This window comes from Vulpes lagopus, chromosome 7 (genome assembly GCF_018345385.1).
Source record: "Vulpes lagopus strain Blue_001 chromosome 7, ASM1834538v1, whole genome shotgun sequence".
NCBI classification, from domain to species: Eukaryota; Metazoa; Chordata; class Mammalia; order Carnivora; family Canidae; genus Vulpes; species Vulpes lagopus.
In genome coordinates this window covers 738,157-760,657 of record NC_054830.1, presented here as the reverse complement: position 1 = coordinate 760,657, position 22,501 = coordinate 738,157, and the positions used below count along the sequence as shown (strand labels likewise).

The 22,501-nt window shown below is 70.8% G+C and overlaps 1 protein-coding gene across 3 annotated transcripts; it reads right to left on the bottom strand.

Moving 5' to 3' along the window:
* Positions 1-16: 16 nt before the first annotated feature.
* APC2 (APC regulator of WNT signaling pathway 2) lies at positions 17-21,539 on the bottom strand. Of its 3 annotated transcripts, none has more exons than XM_041763306.1 (15): positions 21,469-21,539; positions 15,954-16,112; positions 15,727-15,817; positions 15,429-15,609; positions 14,484-14,592; positions 14,281-14,397; positions 13,908-13,985; positions 13,630-13,728; positions 12,766-13,150; positions 12,408-12,503; positions 9,920-10,059; positions 9,404-9,481; positions 9,082-9,198; positions 8,523-8,737; positions 17-7,320 (listed from the first exon to the last, which is right to left on the bottom strand). In XM_041763306.1, exons 1-15 carry the CDS (start codon positions 21,520-21,522, stop codon positions 2,421-2,423), a joined length of 6,819 nt encoding a protein of 2,272 aa, XP_041619240.1. In that variant the 5' UTR covers positions 21,523-21,539; the 3' UTR covers positions 17-2,420. The 3 variants fall into 3 exon arrangements, with proteins under 3 accessions (XP_041619240.1, XP_041619241.1, XP_041619242.1); XM_041763307.1 differs by having other exon boundaries at positions 14,281-14,394; XM_041763308.1 differs by lacking the exon at positions 21,469-21,539 and adding an exon at positions 16,525-16,578.
* Positions 21,540-22,501: the final 962 nt, after the last annotated feature.

The window sequence follows — 22,501 nt, the reverse complement described above, 5'->3', positions numbered from 1 at the left end:
GGAGCCGGGGCAGGGCGCGATTCAACAGCTGTTGTTTATTAAAGGTGCGTGCGAGACGCCTGGGTCTGCGGCTTCCTCCCACTGGCGGCCGTGTGGTCAGTGGGGGGTGGGGCTGTATTTACACGTGTCCCGTGGTGCTGCAGAGAGGCATGGGGACGGGCCCAGGCCACCAGGCTCAGGCCGGGTGACAGGTGGGAGCAGCGGGGGTGAGGTAATGCCGCGCCAGTGGGTGGCCCCAAGGTCCGCACCCGGCTAGTGGTGCCTCTGTCCAGCCTGGGGCCCAAAGTCACAGGCTTGGGGTGCCGGGCGTTCCCCTCGGCCTTGCCCCAGGAGCGCTCCAGAGGCACCTGGCTCCTTCACGGTCCCCCGGCAGGTGGCTGTGTTGGTCCTTTGGTCCTGAGACCTTAGGCCTCCTGCTCCCAACTCAGGTTGATTGTCCGGTAACCACCGCTCGCCACGGCCTCCAGAAAGCTCGTCCTGGGGCGTCTGCTGCCTGCCTGGGCTGGATGATGAGGTGTGGCTGTGCCCCCCGCGGCGGGGGGTGGGAAAGGCAAAAGTGGCTGCTGGGCATGGACGGGGCGGGCTCCGAGTGCTGCCGCGGTGGGGAGCCGCCCTGCGGCTCAGCCGGTGGAGAGGACGCCCGGGGCTGACCAGAGGCAGGCGGGAGGCGGCAGCGAGGGAGGGTCCCGCAGCACAGGTCCTTCCTCGGGCATGGTGGTCGCTCCGCTCGCCCAAGAGGTAGCTCTGGGAGTTCTCCCCACGGCCCACGTGGGGAAACCGAGGCACGGAGCGGCAGAAGCGCTGCCCAGGGTCTCACAGTGCACGGGTGCTCGAAGCCCTGGGTCCTGGCTGGGCGAGCCGGCGGTGGGGGACCTGTACTGTGGAGACGGGGCGTGGTGTCTGGGAGCCCCCAGGCCCAGGAAGGGGCGTGGAGGACCCCCGGTCCCAGCCCTTCAGGCTGCAGTGGGGACGGGGTTCTGGCGGCTTCTGAGGAGTGTCCGAGACAGCCCGGGTGTCCAAGGGGGGCTGCAGCCGGGTCATGCTGGTTCAGCCACCCTGCCTCCTGCCCGTGGGCCCTCCGGCCGGGCCCTGGCTCCTGTCGCAGGGGACGGGGTGTGGCGAGGGGCGCGTGACGCAGCGGGCGCAGCAGGTCGGCGGGGTGTGGGATGGCTGGGCGCCGGGCTTCCGAGGAGGTCAGCCGCAGGAAGCACCGGTGCGCGGGCGCGGGGGCCTTCCTCCGTGGGCTCCGGGCTGGGAGAGGCGCCCCTGTGAGGCTGTCCCGGCAGCCCCGTGCTCGGAGCAGCTTCTCCCCGAGCCTCCGCAGGAAAGAGGTCGTCGGCTCTTTCTGCAGGAGGCGCCCTTGGGGCTGAGGCTGGACGCACACACACCCGCGGTCCCCGAGCAGGCTGGCGGGGAGGCTCGGGGCTCGCCGTCCCTCCGTCTGTCCGCCCCTGGGGCAGCACCACCAGCACCCACTGGCCAGCGACCCCCGAGGGCCCGGCTCTGACCTGGCGCGGAGCCCAGTGCTTCCTGCGTTGGAATGAGGATGGAATCGAAAGGTGGGGCAGTAGCCTTCGGGGCCCCCCACACACTCCCCCCAACCCCTGGGCACGCTCACAGCCCTGGGTCCCGCACCCCCACGCCCTCCCAGAGGGTCTCCCTGTGACACACCGGGGCCTCCTTCCCGTGGCCCCCGCCCGCCTCCAGGGCGCCCTCCCCGGCGGGCAGCCGTCCTGTCCCCCTGGCAGGGCCTCTGTCTACACCAGAGCGGCTCCGTGTCCGCGCACCGGCCTCCCTGCTCTTCGGGCCGCTGGGACAGCCCGCTCCGTGCGCTCTGCACCCGCTGGGCGGCGTTGCGCTGCGTGGGGCAGGGGCTGCTGTGGGGCTCAGCCGCTCCCCGCCCCCACGCTCCCAGCTGGGGCTGGCAAGGCAAACAAACCCGCAAAGCCATCATTAACCAATTACCGGGCCTCCCAAATTACAGGCCTTGTCCCCGCGTAGGCCGGGACAGATGCGAGGCCCCCAGCTGCAGGCACGCGCTCCCCGGGCCGCCCTCCGCAGCCCTGTCCCCCACCCGGGGCGGGCTGTCCCCTCCCCGCCACTCCCGAGAGAGGAGGGGCCTGCTGAGGCTGGGCCCCTGGAGCGCTGCTGGCGCTGCCCAGGCGGGGAGGGTGGTCTCTGCGTAGGGGTCGCCATGTGCTCCGGGCTGGGACCCGAGGTGCAGCCGGCAGCCCCCTCCCTCCTGAGCCCCCGCAGCATGGAAGCAAGCGTCTGTGCGTGAGATGTGAGGCCAATTCAGGCTGCAGTGGGGCTCCAGGGGCAAGAGCTCTGGTGGGTGGATGGACCCTGGGCCCCCCCCTCCCGGCAGCCAGACCAGCCCTTGGCCTGGAGAGGATGTTCTAGAAGGCCGGCCCCGGCCACTATTCCAGGAGGCTGGCAGGGGCAGCGGTGGGGGCTTTCTCTGCAGCCAAGTCAGTGGTGGCTGACACCATGGGGCTGGGCACGTAGTTGAAGGGGGGCACACGGGCCGAGCGGCTGGGGGAGCCGTGCCGGCTGGCGGGAAAGCCCCCCGCAGCCACCCCCAGGCCTTCGTGGATGAAGGGAACAGAGGTGGGCGCCTTGGTGGGACCAGGCCCGTCCACATCACTGCCCAGGAGGGCGGTGGGGCCGCTGACCGGGGCCTGGGGGGGGCCCCTGCTTTCCAGGCTCGGGGACGTGCTGGAGTTGGTCTTCGTGGCAGCGAAGTCCTCTGTCTGGACCACCGCGTCGCTGGTCTTGCGCTGCGGGGGGCCGCCGGGGCCCTCCTCGGGCGGGGCGCCCATCAGTGGCAGGGCGGTGGCGGGCAGCGTGCTCCGCAGGATGTGTGGGACGTCCTCGTCCCGGATGCGACGCCACGTGGTGCCCGGCGCCGCCACCCTTGGCAGTGGCCGCGCCTCCCCATCGCTGCTGCGGCGGGCGGCGTCGGCCGCGGGCCCTGGGGGGGCGGCGTCCGGCCTGCGGGCCACGCTGATGTGCGGCAGGGAGGCGTACCGCTTGACCGTCTCGGGCCGCGCGGCCGGCGTGCGCACGGGCAGGCGGGACGGGCTCTCGGAGCTGGGGCGCCGGGCGGGCCGCTCGCCGGGAGCGGGCCTGGCCGCGGGGGTCGGCTCGGGGACGGGCCCCTGCCGGGGGGCTGCCCGCAGCTCGTCGCAGCGCGAGGAGCAGAGGAAGACGGCAGGCAGCGCGGGGCGACCGCGCCGGGGGGAGCCGCCCTGGGCGGCGGGGGTCGCAGCCTCGGGGGTGGACAGTTCGGACCGGCGGCGGCGCAGCAGGCCCGGCGACTCCTTGATAAAGGTCAGCTGCCGCCGGAAGCCCGAGCGGTCGGAGGACTCGCTGCCGCTGGAGCGGGCGGACGCCACGCGCACCAGGCCCAGCCGGGGCCCCCGCGCGCCGGGGCTTCCCTCGGCTCCCGCCCGGCCCCTGGGGCCCGGCTCCGGGGCTGCCCTGGCCAGCGGCGGTGGCCCCCGCCGGGCCGGCCTCTGCATGAAGGGGATCCGCACCGGTGACTTCTGCGTCTTGTGCTGCTTGGACAGCAGGGCCCGCGTGGGCGTCTGGGGCACCAGGGATGCCCCCGGGCCGGGTAGGGGTCCCGCGGCCTGGGGGCCCAGGGGCGGCCTCCTCGTGGGCGGCTGGGAGGCCGGGGAGGCGGGGGAGGAGCCGGAGGAGGGGGCCTTGGCCAGGCGGGCGGGCGGCGTGGTGCTCCTCTGCGGAGGGCTCAGCGCCGCCAGCTCCGAGATCTTGCCCGGCCGGTGCAGGCTCCGGGACCGGGGCTGCCCGGGGCTCGGGGTGTTGGCAGGCGCTGCAGGCTGCGCGGGACTCGGGGGGCCCATCTTCCTCAGGGCCGCGCGGGTGCCGGGGGCGCCTTTGGGCTGGGCCCGGGGGGCCGCGCTGGGCACGTAGATCACGGTCCGGCCCCGGAGCACAGCCGGGACCCTGCACGCGGGCTTCTGCGCACCCCGCAGCTTCTCGGGGCCGCTCGTGCCGCGCTGCGGCACCGCAGGGTCCCGGTTCTCCGGCCTCGCCGCCTGGCCCGCCTGGCCCCCCGCCTGCAGCCGCCGGCCCTTCCTGGGCAGGGTGGAGGCCCCCGACAGCCCCGACTCGGACGGGCCAGAGTCAGACCCGGACGAGGCCTCGGGGGTGGCCGCCGCGGCCGCCTGGTGCAGCCACGTGACGATGGAGTTGGCGCCCTCCTGGATGGCGCGCCACTCGACGCTGTCGAGGTCCGAGGCGTGGTCTGAGCCCGCGGCCTCGTCCGCCCGCTCCCGGGGCCCCTCCGCCGGCCGCCTGTCTGGCTGGGCTGCCTGGGGCTTGCGGCGCCGCGGGGCTGACGCCTGGAGCCGGCGCCGGGGCACCGCGGAACCGACACAGCGGCGCAGCGGCCCCGACTCGGCCCGCGGGCTCCGGAGGCTGTCGCTCGCGCCCGCAGCGCCGGGGGCCTTGGTGACAGCGGCCTTGGGAGCTCGGGCCCGGGCGGGCGGGTGCGCAGGGGGGTCCGGCTCGCTGAGCGAACTGGCGGAGGAGCTCAGGGAGTAGCAGGGCGGGGTCTCGTCGGCGATGAGGCTGGGCTGCGCGCGGGGGGCCTCCGCGGGCTGGGGCGCGGCCTGCACCCCCTTCCTGCCGGCCGGGGGCTCTCTCTTCACGGCCCGGGGGATGGCGGACGGTCGCCGCGGGGGCGCCACGGCCACGGGTGGATCCTCGTCGGAGTCGTCGTAGAAGCAGTACACGGCCTCCTCGGTGGGCGTCGTGAGGCACAGAGACTGCAGCGCCCCGTCCCCTCGGTCCCCTCGGTCCCCTCGCGCTGGGCTGGGGCGGCCGCTGTCCCGTTCCGTGCAGGCGCTCGCCGGCCGGCGAAGGGGCAGCTCCAGCCCCACCCGGCTGCGGCCCGTGCCCCACGCCCTGTGCCTGTGCCCGGTGGCCTGCCTGGCGGGGGCCTCCCGGCCGGCGGGCTTATGTCTGTCTGGCTCCTGGGGAGGCGCCTGCAGCGTCTCGTCGCTAAGTGAGGTGGCACTGGAGAAGGTGACGGGCGTGCCCTCGGCGGAGTCGTCCACCCGGGCGGGGGCGGGCACCAGCATGTAGACGGGCACGGGCAGCGCGCGGCGGCCGGGCACCAGCGCCGAGGCCACCTTGCGGAGCCGGGCGGGCACCGCCGCCCCCAGGCACTCACGCAGCAGCTCCAGCTCCTGGTCGCCGGCCGCCGGCCCCTCCAGGCAGCCGCCGGCCTCGTCCCGCCGCCGGTGCCCAGCAAAGTGCAGGCCGGGGCCGCCGCCGCCGCCGCCGCCGCCCCCGCGCTCGGGGCAGGCGGGGGGCAGCAGCCGCAGTTCCACGTCCTTCTGCACGTAGTGCTCGTGCAGGGCCAGCGCGCTGAGGCTGGAAGCGCACGAGAAGTTCTCGTCCGGCTTCTCCACCGTGAAGCGCACGCTCCCGGCGTCCAGCTCCGACGGAAGCCGGCAGCGCTCGCGGCGGTCCGCGATGTCCAGGAAGCGCTTCACGTAGCTCTCCCACTGCAAGCTGAACTGGGTGCTCTCGCGCTCGCCGGGGGGCACGGGGGCCAGCGGCGGCGTCTTGCTACGGCTGGGTGGCATGGTCTGCCCGGGGCTGTCGGGCAGCTCGCTGGGGCTGACCGTGCCGCTGCCCAGCCCACTGCACGGCTCGCTGGCCACAGAGCTGGCGATGGACGGGCTCTCGAAACTGCTCAGGGAGCTCACCGAGCTGCAGCGGCTCAGCACCAGCGGCGTTTCCTGCACGCAGTTCTCCGAGGAGCTGGACGGCGTGGTGTCCTCAACGCCCAGGCCGCGGCCCCGCTGGGGGGTGGGGATGGCCACGGGCAGGGAGGCGGCCCCAGGCCCGAGCCAGGCCCCGTCCAGGTCTGCCTTGCTGGGTCCTGCCTCCTCTAGCCCCTCCAGGGAAGAGTCACTGTCCAGGTCCCCGGCCTCGCTAGGGCCTGGGCGGCCGGCCGAGGACAGCGAGGACAGGGAGCTGCAGCGGGACAGGCAGAGTGGCACCGCCTCTGCCGCCAGCTTCTCCGGCACCTTGCTCAGACCCTCTGCGGGCAGCCAGGCCTCCTTCCGGGCTCCGGGGGCCAGGGACCCCATGGTGGCCCTGGGGTTGCCCTCAAAGAGCGGGACATGCTGGTAGGTGGGCGACAGCTTGATGGTGCGCACACAGGCGTCGGCAGCAGAGCTGTCCCGGGACGCTGGCTCCTGGCCGCCTGGCAGATGGAGGTCGAGCCGGCTGGGCCGCGCCTGGCTGCATGGGGACCCCTCCCGGTGCTCCGCCAGCACGGCCAGCGGGCAGGGCCGAGTGTGCTCACGGGGACAGCGTCCGTCACCGGTGCTGCCGCTGTTGAGACTGTCATTGGAGAGGCTGGCCTGGGCGGCCTTGAGCCGCAGCAGCGGGTGGGCACGGCCGCCAGCCTCCTGCCGCCTGCCCTCGGGCCGCCGGCAAGGGGAGCAGGACTGGGCACGGCCCTCGCGCGGCGCCTCCTGCCCAGGGTCCCCGGAGCTGAGGCTGAAGCTGTCATCAGACGAGGTGTGCAGGGCTGAGATGTCCTCCACCAGCCTGTCGATCCGTGCCACCGCCAGCGCCAGCTTGGCCTTGGCCCTGGCCGCCACGGCCACCTCCCCGCCGGCCTCCTTCTCTGCCTCCGGGCCACCGCGGCGGGCCGGAGGGGCGCGGGCCAGCGCCTGCCCCTGCAGGAAGGGGCTCCCCAGGAAGAGGGACAGCACGGCGGGGCTGGCAGGCTCCGCGGTGGCGGCGGCGGCGGCCAGGGAGGGCGCCTCGTCGTCGTCGAAGCAGCCCGAGTCTGAGGCGTAGTCCCGGGCCAGCCCGTCCAGGTGCCGCAGGGGCGGCAGGGGCTTCTTGGAGGCGGCCTCAGCGTCGGCCTCGGCCTCGGGCAGGCCCTGCTTCTCCAGGTGGTCGAGCGCCTGCGCCAGGCGCCGCGTGTCCAGCTCGGCCTCCAGCGCCCGCTGCTTCCTCACGTACAGGCTGGGCGCGCAGGCGCCGGGGGACACGGCCGTGGTGGTGGTCTGGTACTTGGCAGGCCGGTGGGCCAGCAGGTTGCGCAGCGCGGCGGCGCTGCCCATGGCGATCATCTTGTGCTTGGAGTGCACCAGGTTGCGCAGCATGCCCACGGCCCCCAGGTCCCACAGCAGCTCCTGGTCGCGCGGGCTGCGGGCGGACAGGTTCCAGAGCGTGCCGCAGGCGTTGCTCACGATGGTCAGGCTGTGGGACGTCAGGTGCTGGAGCAGCGTCTGCAGGCAGTTATGGTCCCGGAGCACCTGTCTGTGGGCGCAGGGGTGGGGGGCGAGGGGTGTCAGGCCGTGCCAGGGCACCGCCCCTCCGTCCCTGCCGGGATGGGGCCAGACTTAGCAAACACAAAGGAGGTGCTCAGGTGGGCAGTCTGGGTGGCCCAGCGGTTTAGCACCGCCTTCAGCCCAGGGCATGATCCTAGAGACCCGGGATCGAGTCCCACATCAGGCTCCCTGCGTGGAGCCTGCTATTCCTCTGCCTGTGTCTCTGCCTCTCTCTCTGTGTCTCGAATGAATGAATAAATAAATAAAATCTTAAAAAAAAATTTTTTTAAAAAGGTGCTAAGGTAACTGAATTTCAGAAGATGAGTAAATATTGAGTAAAATATGTATATTAAAATAATGAATTAGTAATGCTTTCTCTTAATGCAGAATTGACCTACATGTGCTGTGATAATTTGGGATATACTTATATTAAAGGTAAGTTTTACTATCTATTTTTTTTTAAAGGCTGAGTATTGTTAATTAGGATTATTTAGCAATAAGTGTTTCGTTGATTTTAATTAAAAAAAATCTTGGGCAGCCCTGGTGGCTCAGCGGTTTAGCGCCGCCTTCAGCCCAGGGCATGATCCTAGAGATCTGGGATCGAGTCCCACGTCGGGCTCCGTGCATGGAGCCTGCTTCTCCCTCTGCCTGTGTCTCTGCCTCTCTCTGTGTGTCTCTCATGAATAAATAAATAAAATATTTTAAAAAAATGAAAAAAAAAATCTTTAGCACAAGTATAGCCCATGCAATATTTGAAATATACTTACACTAAAAATAAACGTTAATGTATTTCCTACATCAAAAGCATTACTATTATGTAATAAGTAGTACTTGATTTTGATAAAGAATGAGTACTTTTTAATACCATTTAGTAAAAAGTTTAATAAAAGAGTATTATGAATGGTATTTAGAAATACCAATACATATTTTTATTTTAATAACTTAGTTTCTGATTTAGTATAAGTATAGCCCCACACAAAATTTGGGATATACTCACACTAAAATAATTTAGTCCTTCGGGACCAATCGGGAGCATCCAATCGCAGCACACACCAAGGCTTGTCCTGGGTTCACAGCCGAGTGGGCCCTGCCGTCCACAGCCCCAAACTGCGCCCGGGCGTCCACCTTCCCCCAGGGGCGCCCCCGCCCCGCCCCCCCGCGCTTCGTGGCCGTGGGGCGGGAGGGGCCGACCTGTAGTCCTCCCGCGTGGCGATGAGGCTGGACACGTTGCGCAGGATGCCGCCGCCGCTCTCGATGATGGCCAGGGAGTTGCTCTGGCACTTGTAGGTCAGCGTGCTCACCAGGAAGCCCAGCGCGCCGTCCACCTGGCAGATGGCTGCCTTGTTCTCCGTGCTGTGTGCCGACAGGTTCCACAGGGCGCTGAGCACGCTCTTCAGGGTGGACTCCTGGGCACAGGGGGCGGGAGGGGTCACCGGCTGGGGGAGGGCGCCGGCCCCGCCCAGGTGTGGACAGGAGCCGGCGGGACAGGCCCCCAAGACGTTTTCCGGTGAAAGTAAAACGGAAGCCGGCGGCCGTCGCAGGGCCTGAGGGGCGTAGGGCTGGAGTCCCGGGTGCGGGCACCTGTGCGCAGTGCGCCACCGGGCTTGACCCCCGAGATGGGCCACTCGCCCTGCCGCACCTCCCTGGCCCGCGGCCAGCACTGGGCGGCCCGGCCGCTGCCTCTTCCCGGGCCTGGGCTGAGTGCCGCCCCCCATCCCCGTCCCCATCCCCGTCCCCAGCCGGCGCCCACCTTGGAGGCTCGCAGGACGCACTGCATCAGGGCGGTCATGCTCCCGACCTCCCTCAGCACCTTCTTGCTGTTGATGTCCGCCCGCCAGGACAGGTTGCGCAGGATGCTGGACACCACCTGGGCGGGGCGCACAAGGAGCGCGGTGGGCCTGGGGCCCGCACCCCCTCCTCAAGCCCTGCCCCAGGCGGGGCGGCGGAGACGCCGGAGGGGACGCCCGCCCGGGAGGCCCGCCGCAGCCAGGGGAGGGGGCCGTCGCGGGCAGGGAGGCTCAGGCAGCGGGACTCCCGCCGCTCTCCCCGTGCCGGGCCCACCCACCCGGTACCTGGTGCAGCTCCTCGCTCTCGGAAGCCAGCTGGGCCACGATGGCCTCCATGCAGCCCCGGCGGGCACACAGGGTGGCCTGTTGGTGTCACAGCGGAGCGTCACGCCGGGCGGGGTGGGGCGGGGCCGTGAGGGAGGCCACCTGCACCCCAGGGTCCCCACTTTGCTAACTGAGCGCCTACCCTGCCAGGGCTTGAGCCCGGCCCGCCCTCCCTGCCGCGTGCTACGGGGTGGGGAAACCGAGGCCCAGACCAGCACGGACACCCCCCCCCCCAGCCCAGAGGCCCCTTCTCTGCAGGGTGGGCCCCAGGGCAGCCAACGGGTGGTGGGCTGGCTGACGGCATCCGGACAGACGGCAGCCCCCTGGGCGCCCCCAGCCCTCCTGGGCCTCAGTCTACCCGCCCACAAGTCCGGGACAACTGTCTCCACCTCAGCGCTGCTTCAAGGTCGGCGGAGGTGCAGGCGGAGGTGGAGGGAGGCTCAGACCCGGGGAGCGCGACCTGCCCGCCCCACGCACCTTGTTGGCCACGTCGCCGAAGGTGAGGTTGGTGAGGGTCATGCCGGCGTATCGGCGCAGGGCGAGGTTGAGTGGGTCCCGCGTCATCTTGTGCATCTCGTAATCCACCTGCAGCAGCTCGGCCACGGCCTGCAGCCCACCTGCGGGGACACATGGGGGGGCTGTTCCCTCTGCCTGGAACGCCCCCCTGCTACTTGCCTGGGTGCTGGGCTCTCCCAGCTCCAGTCGCTTGGTCAGGGAAGCCCCCCCGAGTCCCACATAAGGGTCCCCTGCAGGCCCTGAGACCACGGCCCCCAGGCAGGGTCGGGCTGGCTCATGCTCCGCAGCTACGTGGGGGACTGTCGGCCACAGGGAAAGGAATCGGGGGAGGTGGGCGGCGGGAAGGGAGGGGAAGGGAAAGAAGTGGCAACGCGAGCACGAGAAGCCCTGCCTCCGTCTTCCCGGAGCAAAGATGACGGAGCCCATTCCAGCGTCCCCGCGGCAGGGCTGAGGTCCAGCACCCTCTGGGGAAGAGGTTAGCGGCACGTGGCCTGGAAGCTTCCAAAGTAAACCTGCCACATGTCCGGGCAGCACGGTTCACAGCAGCCAGAAACAACCCAAACGTCCCCTGGGGGACGTGGACAGAGGGGGGGACACGATGTGTCCGTCCACGTGCAACATTCCTCAGCCACAGAAAGGCAGGAAGCCCAGACACCTGCCCCACACGGACGGACCCCGAGGACACGGGACTCAGGGAGGGGACCCAGACCCAGAAGGACGCCTCCTGCAGGACCCCATTCCCAGGAGGTCCTCAGAGGAGGCCCGTCCACACCCGGGACACGACCCAGCCCCAGGAAGGAAGGGGCCTGACACCTGCCCCACGTGGACGGACCCTGAGGACACTGGGCTCAGGGAGGGGACCCAGACCCAGAAGGCCACCTCCTGCAGGACCCCACTCCCAGGAGGTCCCCAGAGGAGGCCCGTCCACAGAGACAGAGAGGAGGGGGTGGGAGCTGGGGGCGGGGCAGGGTGCGGGGGGGTCAGTGTGGGGAGATGGAAGGTTCTGGAGATGGGGGGTGGGTGTGCAGCGGGGTGAGGGTGCTCCGTGCCCCGAGCTGTGCGCCTAGAGACGGTCAAGACGCCAAATCTTTCACTTTATTCTACCACAATTCAATTTTTTTAAAAAGGAGGCTCCACACCCAGCGTGAGGCTTGAACGCACGACCTTCAGATCAAGGGTCACACACTCTAGTGACTGAGCCGGCCAGGTGCCCGCCAAGCGCCCCGAAAAATCCTTAATGTAAGTTTAAGTTACTTTGGGGGACGTTTCCAAGGCCTTTCATGCTCCCGAGCGCGGAAGCCCCGCTGCTGGAGACCCACAGGAAGGACCCAGACAAGGGCGGGGCCGTGCTGTGAACTCGGCCGCGGGGCTCTCGCTGGGCTAAGGGACCCCCGCGATGCTCCGCACGTTTCTGAGGACCCCAGAGATTCTGTTCCTGTGGGTGACGGCCGTCCGTGGGCACCCGCTGGGCATGCGCAGGAAGAAGCCCTTGACCCCAGATCGTGCAGCCCAGCGGCCCCCGGGGCAGGAGTGTCTGGGAGAGCCCGCGGAGCCCACGGCCCGGAGAAGAGGGGGTGGGAAAGGCACATGACATCTCGTGTCCTTATCAAAGCAGTTGGGGCTGTGGGGACCTCGGAGGAGGGTCTTAGGACTCTCGGGGGCCCCGGGGCCCCACTTTGAGAACCAGCGTCATAGAAGTCGTATCTGTTCCTGCCACAAACGTTCAAGCTCAGTGCACGCCGAGGTCCTTTCCTGCCTGGGGACGCGTCGCGTGCCTGCCTTCTGGGGCGCGGCGTGCAGGGAGCAGACGACCTCCTCCCCCCGCGCCCGACGACAGGACTTAACAGGGCGGTAATATGCCGCCGCCCGTGCCCGCCGCCTTACTACGGCACCCGCGGGTTCCAGGTTTGGGGTTTTATCTGCGTTGCTTGCTTCCTTGTTTTCTGTGTCTTGCTCTGTAAACCCAGCCGGAGGGCAGATTCCTAGCTGGGGGCGAGGGCGGGGGGCGCAACACTGTGCACACCCGAAGTGCCCGCGGGAGCCAAGTGCCCTCCGGAAGCGCTGCAGCGGGGTGCTCTCCCCGGGGTGCGGGCCCGCCTGCCCTCCGCTGCCCTGACCACCTGCCGGGTGAGCGGAGCCCTCGTCCCGTCATCACCAGAGTGAGGCTGAGCATAGTGAGCTTTGACCTCTGCTGCTGCCTTCCTCCGTTTGGGTTACTTCCCTCCGGAAGGGGGTATAGTGCCTGCAGCGCCCCCAACCCCAGATGTCACACGGTGGAGCCCCCACCGCCGCACTACCCGGTGGCTCCGGTTCCAAGAATTAAACTGGATCTTTCACCTTTGCTCTCGGCTTCCCGGGCAAAGCCTCGTCCCGGCGTCTGCGCCCCGGCAGCCCGGTGGCTAAGAGGCGGCGGGCAGGAGAGCAGCCCTCGGGCGGCGCGGGCACTCACCCAGCTCGTTCATGGCTCGGCGGTACTCCTCGTCGAAGGACAGCTTCATCACGGCGCAGGTGGCCTGGCAGATCTGGGGCTCGATGGGGACGGGGGCTGTGGGCCGGGGCGCAGGTCAGGGCCCTGCGGCTCCGGGGGGAGTGGGGGCCCCCGCCCTTCCCCACCCTTCCCCACCCACCCAGAGCAGGGCTGCTGCGCCCACCGCAAAGGGAGAAGGGAGGGGAGGCAGCGCCTGCGGCTCAGTACCCTCGGCCGCGCTCTTGTCGTGTTAACTTTGCCACTGGCCGCAAAAGCCAGGCGCCCCCACTCTGCAGCCCGCCGGGACGGTCCCCAGAAGGCCCGGCGCGCCCCCGCTCACCGCCGCCCGCGCCCCCGTCCGCGGCGTCCCGGGCCTGCAGCCAGTCCCAGCAGGTCTCACAGTAGGCGCGGATCTGCTCCAGCACGTGCAGGACACGCATCTCCTTGCGCGCCAGGCCCTGGTCCGGCTGCGAGAAGACGATGTTGTGCAGCGCCGCGTTGGCCCGCATGCGCGCGTCCTTGGCCCCCGGCGCCCCGGGGGCTCCGTTGCGACCCCCCGCGCCAGCCTCGGCGCCGTGCAGGATCTGCAGCAGCAGCGGCAGGCACCCCGAGCGGCGCATAGCCACGCAGCTCTCCGGGGAGCTGGACATCGCCAGCAGGGTGCGCGCCGTGTCCTCCTGGTCCCGCGTCGCCAGCATGGACAGCAGCCAGAAGACCACCTCTACCTGCGGGGCGGGGCATGGAGCAAAGGTGGGGAACCCCGCCCGGCTCTCGGGGTGGGCCAGGGGCAGCCCCGGACCCTGGGGTGGGGGGCGCCCAAGCACAGCGAGGCTGGTGGCCCCAGCCCAGGAGGCTCACCCGCTCACCCCCGCCCCCCTCGCCCTGCAGCCCCCTGGGGATGTGTCCCCAGGTCAGGAGGGCCGAATGCCCACCTTGTGGTCCCTCGCTGGTGACCTCCTAGTCTAAGGCTGGCGTGTCCCCCCATCACACAGCACAGCTCTCCCCACCCACCTTACAGGGCCCCAGACCACATGCTGGCCCTGCCAACCCTTCCACCCCTGGGGACACTAGGGAGATGGAGGAGAGAGGGGCCCCGCATCCGACAGAGACGCAGGACCCACTCCCCATGCACCTCAACCCCGCCGGCCCCCCCACACCTCTCAGCCCACCCCCTGGCCCCCCACAAACCGGGATGCCCCCTCACCTTGCTGTTGCCCGGCTGAGGGACACCATCCTCAGGGTGCGTGGGGACCTCAGTGTCTGGGTCCTCGTCCACCGGCACTGACTTCACCGCCAGCAGGGCCTGTGCGGACAGCGCCAGGTGTAGGGGTTAGGCTGGGGTGCACCCCACTGAGCGCCCGGACTGATGCCGGCCACACCCCCATGACGATGTGGGTAGGGGCTGCGGGCCCACCCCGGCACCCCGGCCGCGGCCCTGGGGGCCTCCCCACCGCCAAGCCCCGTGGCCACCCCCCCCAGTACCTGGGGCTCGGTCTGCTGCACCCGGTCCTGCGCCGACAGCAGCTCCTGATCAATCTGCTCCAGGCGCGAAGCTCGGATCTGAGCCCAGGGAAAGGTGCACGTGGGGCTGGCTGCCCGCCGCGTCCGACCCCCGAGCCCCCGCCTCCACCGGGCCCCACCCGCGCTCAACCCCGCTGTGTTCCGCCTCTGCCCACAGCCCGGACCCACCCGTGGTCCAACCCCAACCCACCCGGCCTGGCCCCGGTCTCGGCCTCTGCCCTCCAGCCCCTCCTGCGAAGGCCCCTCGCTCTAGCTGTGCCCCGAGCCCGCCCGGCCCCACGGCACCCGCGGGGTAATGCCCGCGCGCACCTGCCCGGCCCGCCCACCGCCTCACCTGCGCGCGCTGCACCATCTCGTCCGAGGTGCCGAAGCGCTCCTCCATCAGCGAGCGGATGTGCTGGGCCTCGAACTCCAGCTGCTGCCGGATCAGGTCCATCTGCATCGAGAACTGCTGGGAGGGGGCACGGGCCGCGGTGAGGGTGCGCCAGGCCCGGCCCCCCGCCCCCTTCCGCCCCCCGTCCCCCGCCCCCCGCTCACCGTCTCCACGTGCGGGAGCTCGTCCAGGCGCTTGGACAGGCCCTGCAGCTGCGAGTAATACCACAGCTTCTCCTTCTCCTCCTTCTCGATCTCGTTCAGCAGGAAACACCTGGGGGGGCAGGTCGGTGGGTGCAGGCTCGCAGAAGGGGGGCCGCAGGGCGTGCAGGTCTCGGGATGGTGGGGTCGCCGCCCGGCAGCCTTGGTCGGCCCTGGCTCCGGGACTGGGGCGGGCACAGGACCCGCGGGGGCGGCAGGGCGGCCGTGCGCCTCTCCCCGTCCCGCCTGCTCAGGCCCCTCTAGCCTGCAGACCAAGGCTGCTCCAGGCCCAGCGGTGGCCCCCCTAGCCCCGTGGGAGACACCGCTAGTCCCGTTTTACGCAGCCCCACTATTATGCTCTTTTCTCTTTAAATTAAAACTTATTGACTTTAAAGACATTTGCCTGGTACCTATAATGACGGGGCGGAAGTGTGAGGCTGGGAGGGGTTAGGACACCGGCCCGAGGTCCCACAGCCCAGCGCGGACCTGACCCTGCGCCGCTGCTGAGCCACCGCATCCAACCCCACGAGACCTGCTAGGCTGCGCGGGGCGCCCAGACCCTGCTCTCCTCGGCTGGCCACGGGCCCCTCACCCCACAAAGGCTGCCTTGAGTCCTCCTGGCCCCAGTCCTGACCCTGGCAACGGGCACAGCCCTGTCCCTGCAGAGGCCGGCATACTGGGGACCCTTGGGGACATCTCCCGGGAGCTTCCCTCTTTGCCAGGAACGCCCCCTCCCCTTTGTCCTCGGGAGGGCCACTGGACCGCGGGCACCGCACAGGCGACGCAGGAGGCGGGCGGGCCACACGCCATGGGCCAATCGGGGCTCAGAGACGGCTGGGGGCGGGGCCGCGCGGGAGGCGCTCGGCCAGCTCCGGGCCACCTGCCACCTGCCCACTCTCAGACTCTCACCGTTCCCGGTCCAGCTCCTCCAGCAGCCGGATGGTAGCCCGGCCCAGCTCCCCGAAGCTGTCCTTGGAGGGCCCCGAGCCGTGGACGGGACTTCCTTCGGGAGTCCGGGCGGTGGGCTCCGGGTCCAGGGCCGGGGCGTGGAACTTGAGGTTGTACAGGCTGGTGATGTCCATCTGCAGGGCTGCAGGGGCGTGGCGGGGAGAGGGCAAGGTCAGTGCCCCCTCTGCCCCCCAGCTCCCTGGGGGGCAGGCTGGGGAGCACCCCAGCGTGTGACGGGGCCCCCAGCGGGGCTCCTCACCTTTCAGCTGCTCCAGCACCTCGGTCTGCCCCAGGGACACCAGCACTCCGGCCTCCTGCTCCAGCTTGCCTTGTAGGTGCTTGAGGACCTCCTGAAGCGGGGGGCAAACAGCGGCCCCAGCATCAGCCGGCCGCCCCGGGCGCCGCCACCCTGGGATGCCGCGGCCTGGCCTGCTGGCCTCCGGCCCTGTCCCCGGAACCCGTGTCCTCCCGCCGCCCCGCCCGCACCTTCATGCCAGATGTCTCCGTCTCCAGCTTGGACAGGTGGCTGGAATTGTCCCGCAGCTCCTGCCTCAGGTGGCTGTTCTCTGCCTTCAAGGCCTCCACCTGCCGCACCAGCTGCTCGTAGGGTGCCACGGAGCTCGCCATCCTCAGCTCCTGCAGCGCCTGCGGCCACAGGTCAGAAGGCTCACCCGAGGGGTGCCAGAGTGGACATGCCGCGTGGCCAACGGGGCGAGAGCCGGGCAGAGCCGTGGGACGGAGGTCCAGACGCGGCCCAGACGCGCAGCTGACCGGCCCGCGCACGTGAGCGTCCGCACTGTCGGCTCCCGACCCGCGTGCTGACAGCGAGCCCCCCCCCCAGCACAGCTGCCGGAGGGCAGGCGACAGACCACCGGCTCGCCCCACCGACGGGCAAGAAAAATGCTGCGACGGCTGACAACGCGTCAGAGAGCGGTGGCCCGGCTGCTGGTGGGACCCCCACGGCTGGGCGGGCAGGCCCACCGCCGTCCCCCGGGGGCCCCAAAACCTGGAGGCCCTGCCCCAGCCCGTCCACCAGCCGCTGGAGCGGAGCGGCTACCTGCCTGGCCCCATCCCGGCACCGCAGCGCCGCCGCCTCTTTGTGTGTGGCTGTGGCTGTCCTTTCTCGCGCGGGCCCTGCCCCCTGCGTGTCCAGCGCTGGCGGCTCCTCCCCCGCGAGGCCCTGCCCAGAGCTGCCCCCTCCTCCCCGCCCCCTTCCCTCTTTGTTCCCTTCCCAGCAGCACTCGCCCCCTCCCTCCGCCTTTGTCTGAGGCGCACCAATGGCAGCCCATGCTCCCGGCCGTCCCAGAGCCCCCTCCCCACGTCAGCCGCGGAGGTGCTCGCTCCCCCCCCCCACCTGGCCACCTGCAAGCATCCACTGCTCCTTCACTGTCCTCCTGGGCCCCGCCCCACAGCACCCGCCCCGCCCCCCCTGGGGTCAGCGAGGGCGCGGGGCCTGCAGTAGGGGTGCGGGGCTGGGGTCGGGCCATCCGCACCATCGGGAGGACCTACTGTACGCCTGACCCTGACGTCTGACTTGCTGGTCACTGTCCTGGCACCTGGGGACCTCCATGAGGCCGCGCTCAGAGGAAGAAACTGAGGCCAGGGCGCCAGACGAGGCATGACAGGGACCCAGGAGTCCCGGCGGCGCTTCCTGGCCTCTGCGGGGCCTCGTTCGCCATCGGAGGCGAGAAAGACTCGCTGCGCGGCCCCTCCAGGCGGACAGAGGGTCACGCATGGGAGTGGCCGCGCAGCACAGCAGCCGGGCAGCCGGGCCAGGCAGAAGGGGTGGGAGGGTGTCAGGTAGGGGAGGCCAGCTGCCTCGGCCGCAGCCTTCACCTCCCGCCCCAACACCGATCCGCCCCAAGGCTCAGTCGGGGGTCCCCGAGCTGGAACTGGGGGCGCCTGCAGCAGGACCCCTGGGTCCTGGCTGAAGCCAACGCGGCCTGCCGATCCCTGCCCCCTGCCCCGGGCCTGAGCCCCACCTGGGGCTGGGCACCCCACCACCACCCCGTTCCCTTACAGCTGCCTTCTTAGGGGTTCTGGGATGGGCTTGGGATACCTTCACTCCACCTGCATCTGGTGGTCACTCCTGCATCGTCATCAGCCCGAGCTCGGCAGCAGGCCTACCCACCAGCCGCCGGTCATCCCGGCCCCAGTCCCCACCTCCACGCTCCCACCGGTCCCTCCCTCCCCCAGCTCCCACACCCCCCCTCATGCACGGTCAGAAGGAACCTCTGAAAGTCACTGGTGGCCTCCCTCCGACCCCTGCTCCCATACTTCCCATGGCCCCCCAGTGCCCTCAAGACCACCTGGTGGCCACACAGCAGCGCTCTTCCACCAGGCCTCTGCAAGTGCGGGCTTGCACCTGGACCACCTTTCCCTACTCCTGCCATCCCATTCCCAGCTTCCTCCAGGCAGCCCCCCGGCCTACCCCTCACCCCCTGATTGCACCGGGGCACTCTGGGGAGCCTCCCTGAGAGATTTCCATTGCAGAAAGGAAAGCATCAATAGCTGGGGGCTGGTCTGATTGAGGGGTGAGTGGCCACATTCCAGGGCGGGTTGGCACAGATGTGGCCCAAAGGGGCCCCTCCTTCAACCCACACCCCACTTTACAGAGAGGGAAACTGAGGTCCAGGGAGGGAGGCGTAGGTGTAGGACTACCCCCAAGCACGCAGCAGGCCTGCCTGGGGACCGTGGGACATCCCAGTGTTGAACCCTGAGTGGGTGTGCGCGTGGGTCGGCGAGCGGCCATGCAGGCGCTCACCTCCCTGGTCCTCAGTTTCCCTCTTGGCTCCACCCTGGAGACACGGAGGCTCGGGAGGGTGCGCCCCCGGCCCGCCCCCCGCCCCGCACCGGGGAAGCGCCGCTTACTGTACCTCCCTGGGCTGCGCTGGCGGGGCGGCGGGGCGGGGGCTCCGGTGCCGGCGGCGCGGGCGGAGGGCTGCGGGGCGGACAAAGCCCGGTCCCGGCCTGGCCAGGCGGCGCCGCCGCTCCGAGCTGGGCGAGACCACCGCGAGCGGGGGAGGATGCGGGATGCGGGATGCGGGCGCGGCGGCCAATGGCGGCGCGGGAAGACGGGCTGGTGCCATGGCAACAGCCAATGGGGGCCCGGGGCGGGGACCGGCGGCGGCAGCGGGACGTCGGGCCTCGGGCGGGTTCAGGGACTGCGCGTGCCGGGGAGGGGGAGGGGGAGGTGACCCCCCTCCCGGGAAGGGGGCGCCCCGAGGTCTAGGACGCGGGGCCCCCAGCCGCTCCGGAGTAGAGCGGTCGTGGGAGCCCCCGGAGGCTGGATCCGGAGCCTCTGAGAGCGGACATCCAGTCTGGGATGTTACATCAGAATTGGGGGGGCAGGCCAGCCCCTCCCCACAGATGAGCGGGGCCTGGGGCAGACGGGGGAGGGCGGGCAGGGCTGAGGATGGCGGCTGGACCCCCACCCCCTACCCCCGCCACCAGGGAGGGGCACCGCCGGCTTGATGGAGTCCCCTGGGGGAAGGGCGGCCCTGCTGAGGGGCACCTGGGACCCGGGCCGTCCTCGCTGTCCCCGGGGAGGGCTTCTCCGTGGGCACCTGCCGGGACGCCTGGCCACCCCCCGGTCGCTCGGTCTCTTTCAGTCTCTGTGTCCCTGTTTCTCTCATCACACCCCTCTCTCACCCTCCCAGCACATGAGGCAGAGGATGGAGGGGCCTGGGGTCCTGGGGTCAGGGCAGTCTCAGGTCCTCCAAGGGTCCCCAGAGCCAGAATTCTGCAGCCGCGGCCAGACCTTACTGCCTCAGGCCCACGCGTGCCCGGAGGGCGTGGGTTAGGGGCCCTGCCTCTGCCTTTCCTGGCAGGGAGGCCCGGGCACACTGTCTGCCCCAGGAGCCCATGTCCCCCCACCGGGGACGCGGCTGCAGCCTTAGCGCGGGAGGGCTGGTGCAAGGAGCCCAGGATGGGCCGCCAAGGGCGCCGAGGGCACGGGGGCCACACTGCTTGCGGCGGGGTTCACTGCAGGGGGTCCCGGGTGCCCGCCGGGGCTGGTGATGCTGGGGGCCCCGACCGCACACAGGCCTGGCCCTCCTGGGCCTCCGGAGCCAGGCCCGGCAGCCCCCAGCCTGTGGGGCTTGAGGACGGGGTGCAACGGGCAAGGGGGCTCCTTCTGGAAGCTGGCAAGGCCGGCCAGGGAGACGGACACGAGCGCTTGGCCTCTTGAGGATGAATACGGGTTGGCCCAGGAAGCGAGGAGGGGAAAGGCATTCCAGGCTGGGGGAACAGCATGTGCACCTTCGGACGGGAGACCAATGCCCTCGGGGGCTGCGGGTGTCCGGTGGGGCTGCTTCAGGTCCTGCCGGGGGTTTAGAGCGGCGGCCGTCCCCTGGAGGGGTCCTGGGCCGAGCTGGCCGGCTGGAGTGGGGGTGGGGAAAGGGCAGAGCCCTGGGCCCCAGCTTCAGCTCTACCTGGACGCGCCTACGTGACCTTGGCCATCTCTCTCTCTGGCCTCAGTTTCCTGTTTTGCTGGCTGGGAGGCGGGCAGGAGAATCCTTGCCCCGATGGAACTGAGTCTGTCCGCCCCTCCCCAGGGTCAGACGCCACTGGTCCCCAGGCCCCTCTTGGCCCGAGTCTCAGGGTGGTCCAGTGGCCGGCCTCGTCCTCACACGCTCGGCCGGAGCCAGGGGCCACCCTGCCCAGTGCCCTGGGCTTCCCCCTCCGTGGGGCCTGCGGTGCTGGGACCCCAGGCAAGATGCCTCTGGAACGTCCTATCTCTGACGCCCCTGCCCCTCCTCCTCCTCGAGAATCCCTGACCCTGCAATTCTTGAGCCACAGACTCAGGCATCACGGGGAATTGGAGCACCAGAGAAGCCTGGGAAACCCCGCGGCAGCCCCGGACCCCAGCCCCAGGCTCTGCGGGGTGGTGGTGGTGGTGGTGGAAGACAGCGCCCATCCCACGTGCAGTTCCCAGGCCCAGTGGGGGGGCCTTCCCAGGGGCCCGGCCTGCGATCCTCCGCGCCCCCTGCCGCGGCTGGGCTCTCAAGGGCAAAGGTGAATCATGGGGCCGTGGTCCCCTTCGTCACCCTGAGGCCACCCCTGCCCCCACCCGCATCCCAGGGTCGCTCTCGGAGCGCCCTGGAGTCTTCGGAGCCTGACCTCAGCGTCAATTCCCACGTGACGCCCCGCCCTTCCTGCTGACCCTGGGCTGTGCTAGGGGCTGGGGTCCCCGGGGCGTCCCCCTGGGGCTGGGGTGGGGCGGAAGGAGGCAGGAAGGCTGCGGGCTGTCAGGCACCAGGGGTGGGGCGCAGGCTGCGTGACGGAGCAGGGCCCCGGCAGGCGGGGAAGGGCTGGCCCTGGAGACGGGGGAGCGGCGGGGCCGTGCCCCTGAAACCCGACGGGCGGTGGGGCCGCCTGATTGGGTTCTGGGCCTCAGTTTCCCCGGGCGGGGCGGGGCGGGGCGGGGGAGCGAGCCGTCAGCACCGCGGACAGCTCCCCGCCGGCCTCCAGGCCGGGCCTCCGGGGGCGCGTCCGGCCGCCCCGGCTCCAGCCCCGCTGGACGCGTGACCTTGGCCTCCGCGCGCCGCCCCGGCCTCAGTTTCCTCTGTCGGGCCGCGGCTTCGGAACGTCTGCGGAGGCCGGCGGGGCGCTCAGCCGGTGGGACGCGGATTCGCAACCTCAGCCTGGGCGAACGTCGGGGTCGGCCCGACGCTGGAGCCCAGGGGGAAACTGAGGCCGGGAGAGGTGCAGGGCGTGGCCCCACCCTGGCCGCGCGTGCGGGGCGGTCCCCGTCGCAGTCCCACCGCCCCAGCCGCTCTGGGTGTCGGCGCAATGGGGAGGGGTTCGGGGACCCCGGAGCCGGGAGCCGGGCCGCGAGGCCGCGCGTGCGCACGCCGGGGTGGGGGCTCGCTGCGACGCGGGGGAGGGGCGCCCAGCCCCCGGCAGCCGGGGCAGTCTCCCTGGCAACGGTCTCCACGGCGACTGCGCGAGCCCCCAGACCCATCGCGCTCGTGCGCGTGGGAGCGCCCCCACGCCCTACCTGGTCCCCGAAGAAGGCCGAGTGCAGCAGGCTCAGCAGCCCCCAGAGCCCCATGGAGCCGCGGCCGCCCCGACCCGCCGCGCCCCGCCCTCGGCCGCGGGGAGGGGGAGGCACGGCCGGGACGCCGTGCGCCTGCGCGGAGGGCCTGCGGGGCGGGCGGGGCCGCGGGCGGGCGGGGCCGGGGGCGGGGGCTCAGCCGGGCCGGGGACGCGGAGCGCGGGGTCCCGAGGAGGCTGCGGCTGTGGCGCGGGGCGGGCGGGGCCGGGGGGCTTGTAGGGCCGCGCAGCCACCCGCCGGCCGCCCCGAGCCAACGCCGACCGAGCCGCGCCTGTGCCGGGCCCGTGCAAGAGCAGACGAAGCCCGGCTCGTGGGAGACGGACGCGGGGAGGGGGAAGGGCGGGCCGCGAGTGGACAGTACGACGGCTGCGGCCGGCCCCGGAATCAGCGGGGGGGGGGGCGGGCTCAACAGACCCGACCCGCCCGCCCGCGCCGGGCACCAGGAAGCCAGCGCGCGGGAGGGGGCTCCCGTGGACCTGGAGGGCTCGGTGCTCCGGGCGCCCCCCGGCGGCAGCGGGGAGAACGGGGCGGGTCGCGCAGGGGTGGGGGCGCTAAACGGCTCCTGCGGCAGCAAAGCTGAGCGGCCAGGCCTCCGCGAGCAGGTAGACGAACCGGGGCTGGGGGCGCGGCGGGCCGGGCCTGGGGGGCCACTCGGGGCCTCCAGGCACTATTCTGGGGCCCCCGCCGTGAGGGGGCGAACACCTACTTATTTCAGATTAAGGGACGGGTGAGAAACGGAGTGGTCAGAGGCGGGGCAGGCTCCGAAGGGGCTGGCCAGCAGGGTGGGAGCCGCAGCCCGGTGGAACCGGCCCTGAGGGCCATTCAGAGGGGCACAAAGGGGCACAAAGGCAGTGGTGTGGCCGGGAGGCCCCAAGGCAGGGCCCGTGCCCGCTGGCTGTGCGCCTCCGTCTGAGGACATTCCTTTTGCTGGGAACACTAATGTGCGTTGTCCCCAAGCACACATAATATAAACTCA

Excerpts from the sequence above, each read along its gene's own strand:
- APC2 (XM_041763306.1), bottom strand. The coding sequence starts at position 21,522 with ATGGGGCTCTGGGGGCTGCTGAGCCTGCTGCACTCGGCCTTCTTCGGG. Across the intron at positions 13,151-13,629 it reads CTCAGCCGGGCAACAGCAAG|GTAGAGGTGGTCTTCTGGCT; the intron begins GTGAGGGGGCAT and ends CCCGCCCCGCAG. Across the intron at positions 9,199-9,403 it reads AGAGCGAGGAGCTGCACCAG|GTGGTGTCCAGCATCCTGCG; the intron begins GTACCGGGTGGG and ends CGCCCCGCCCAG.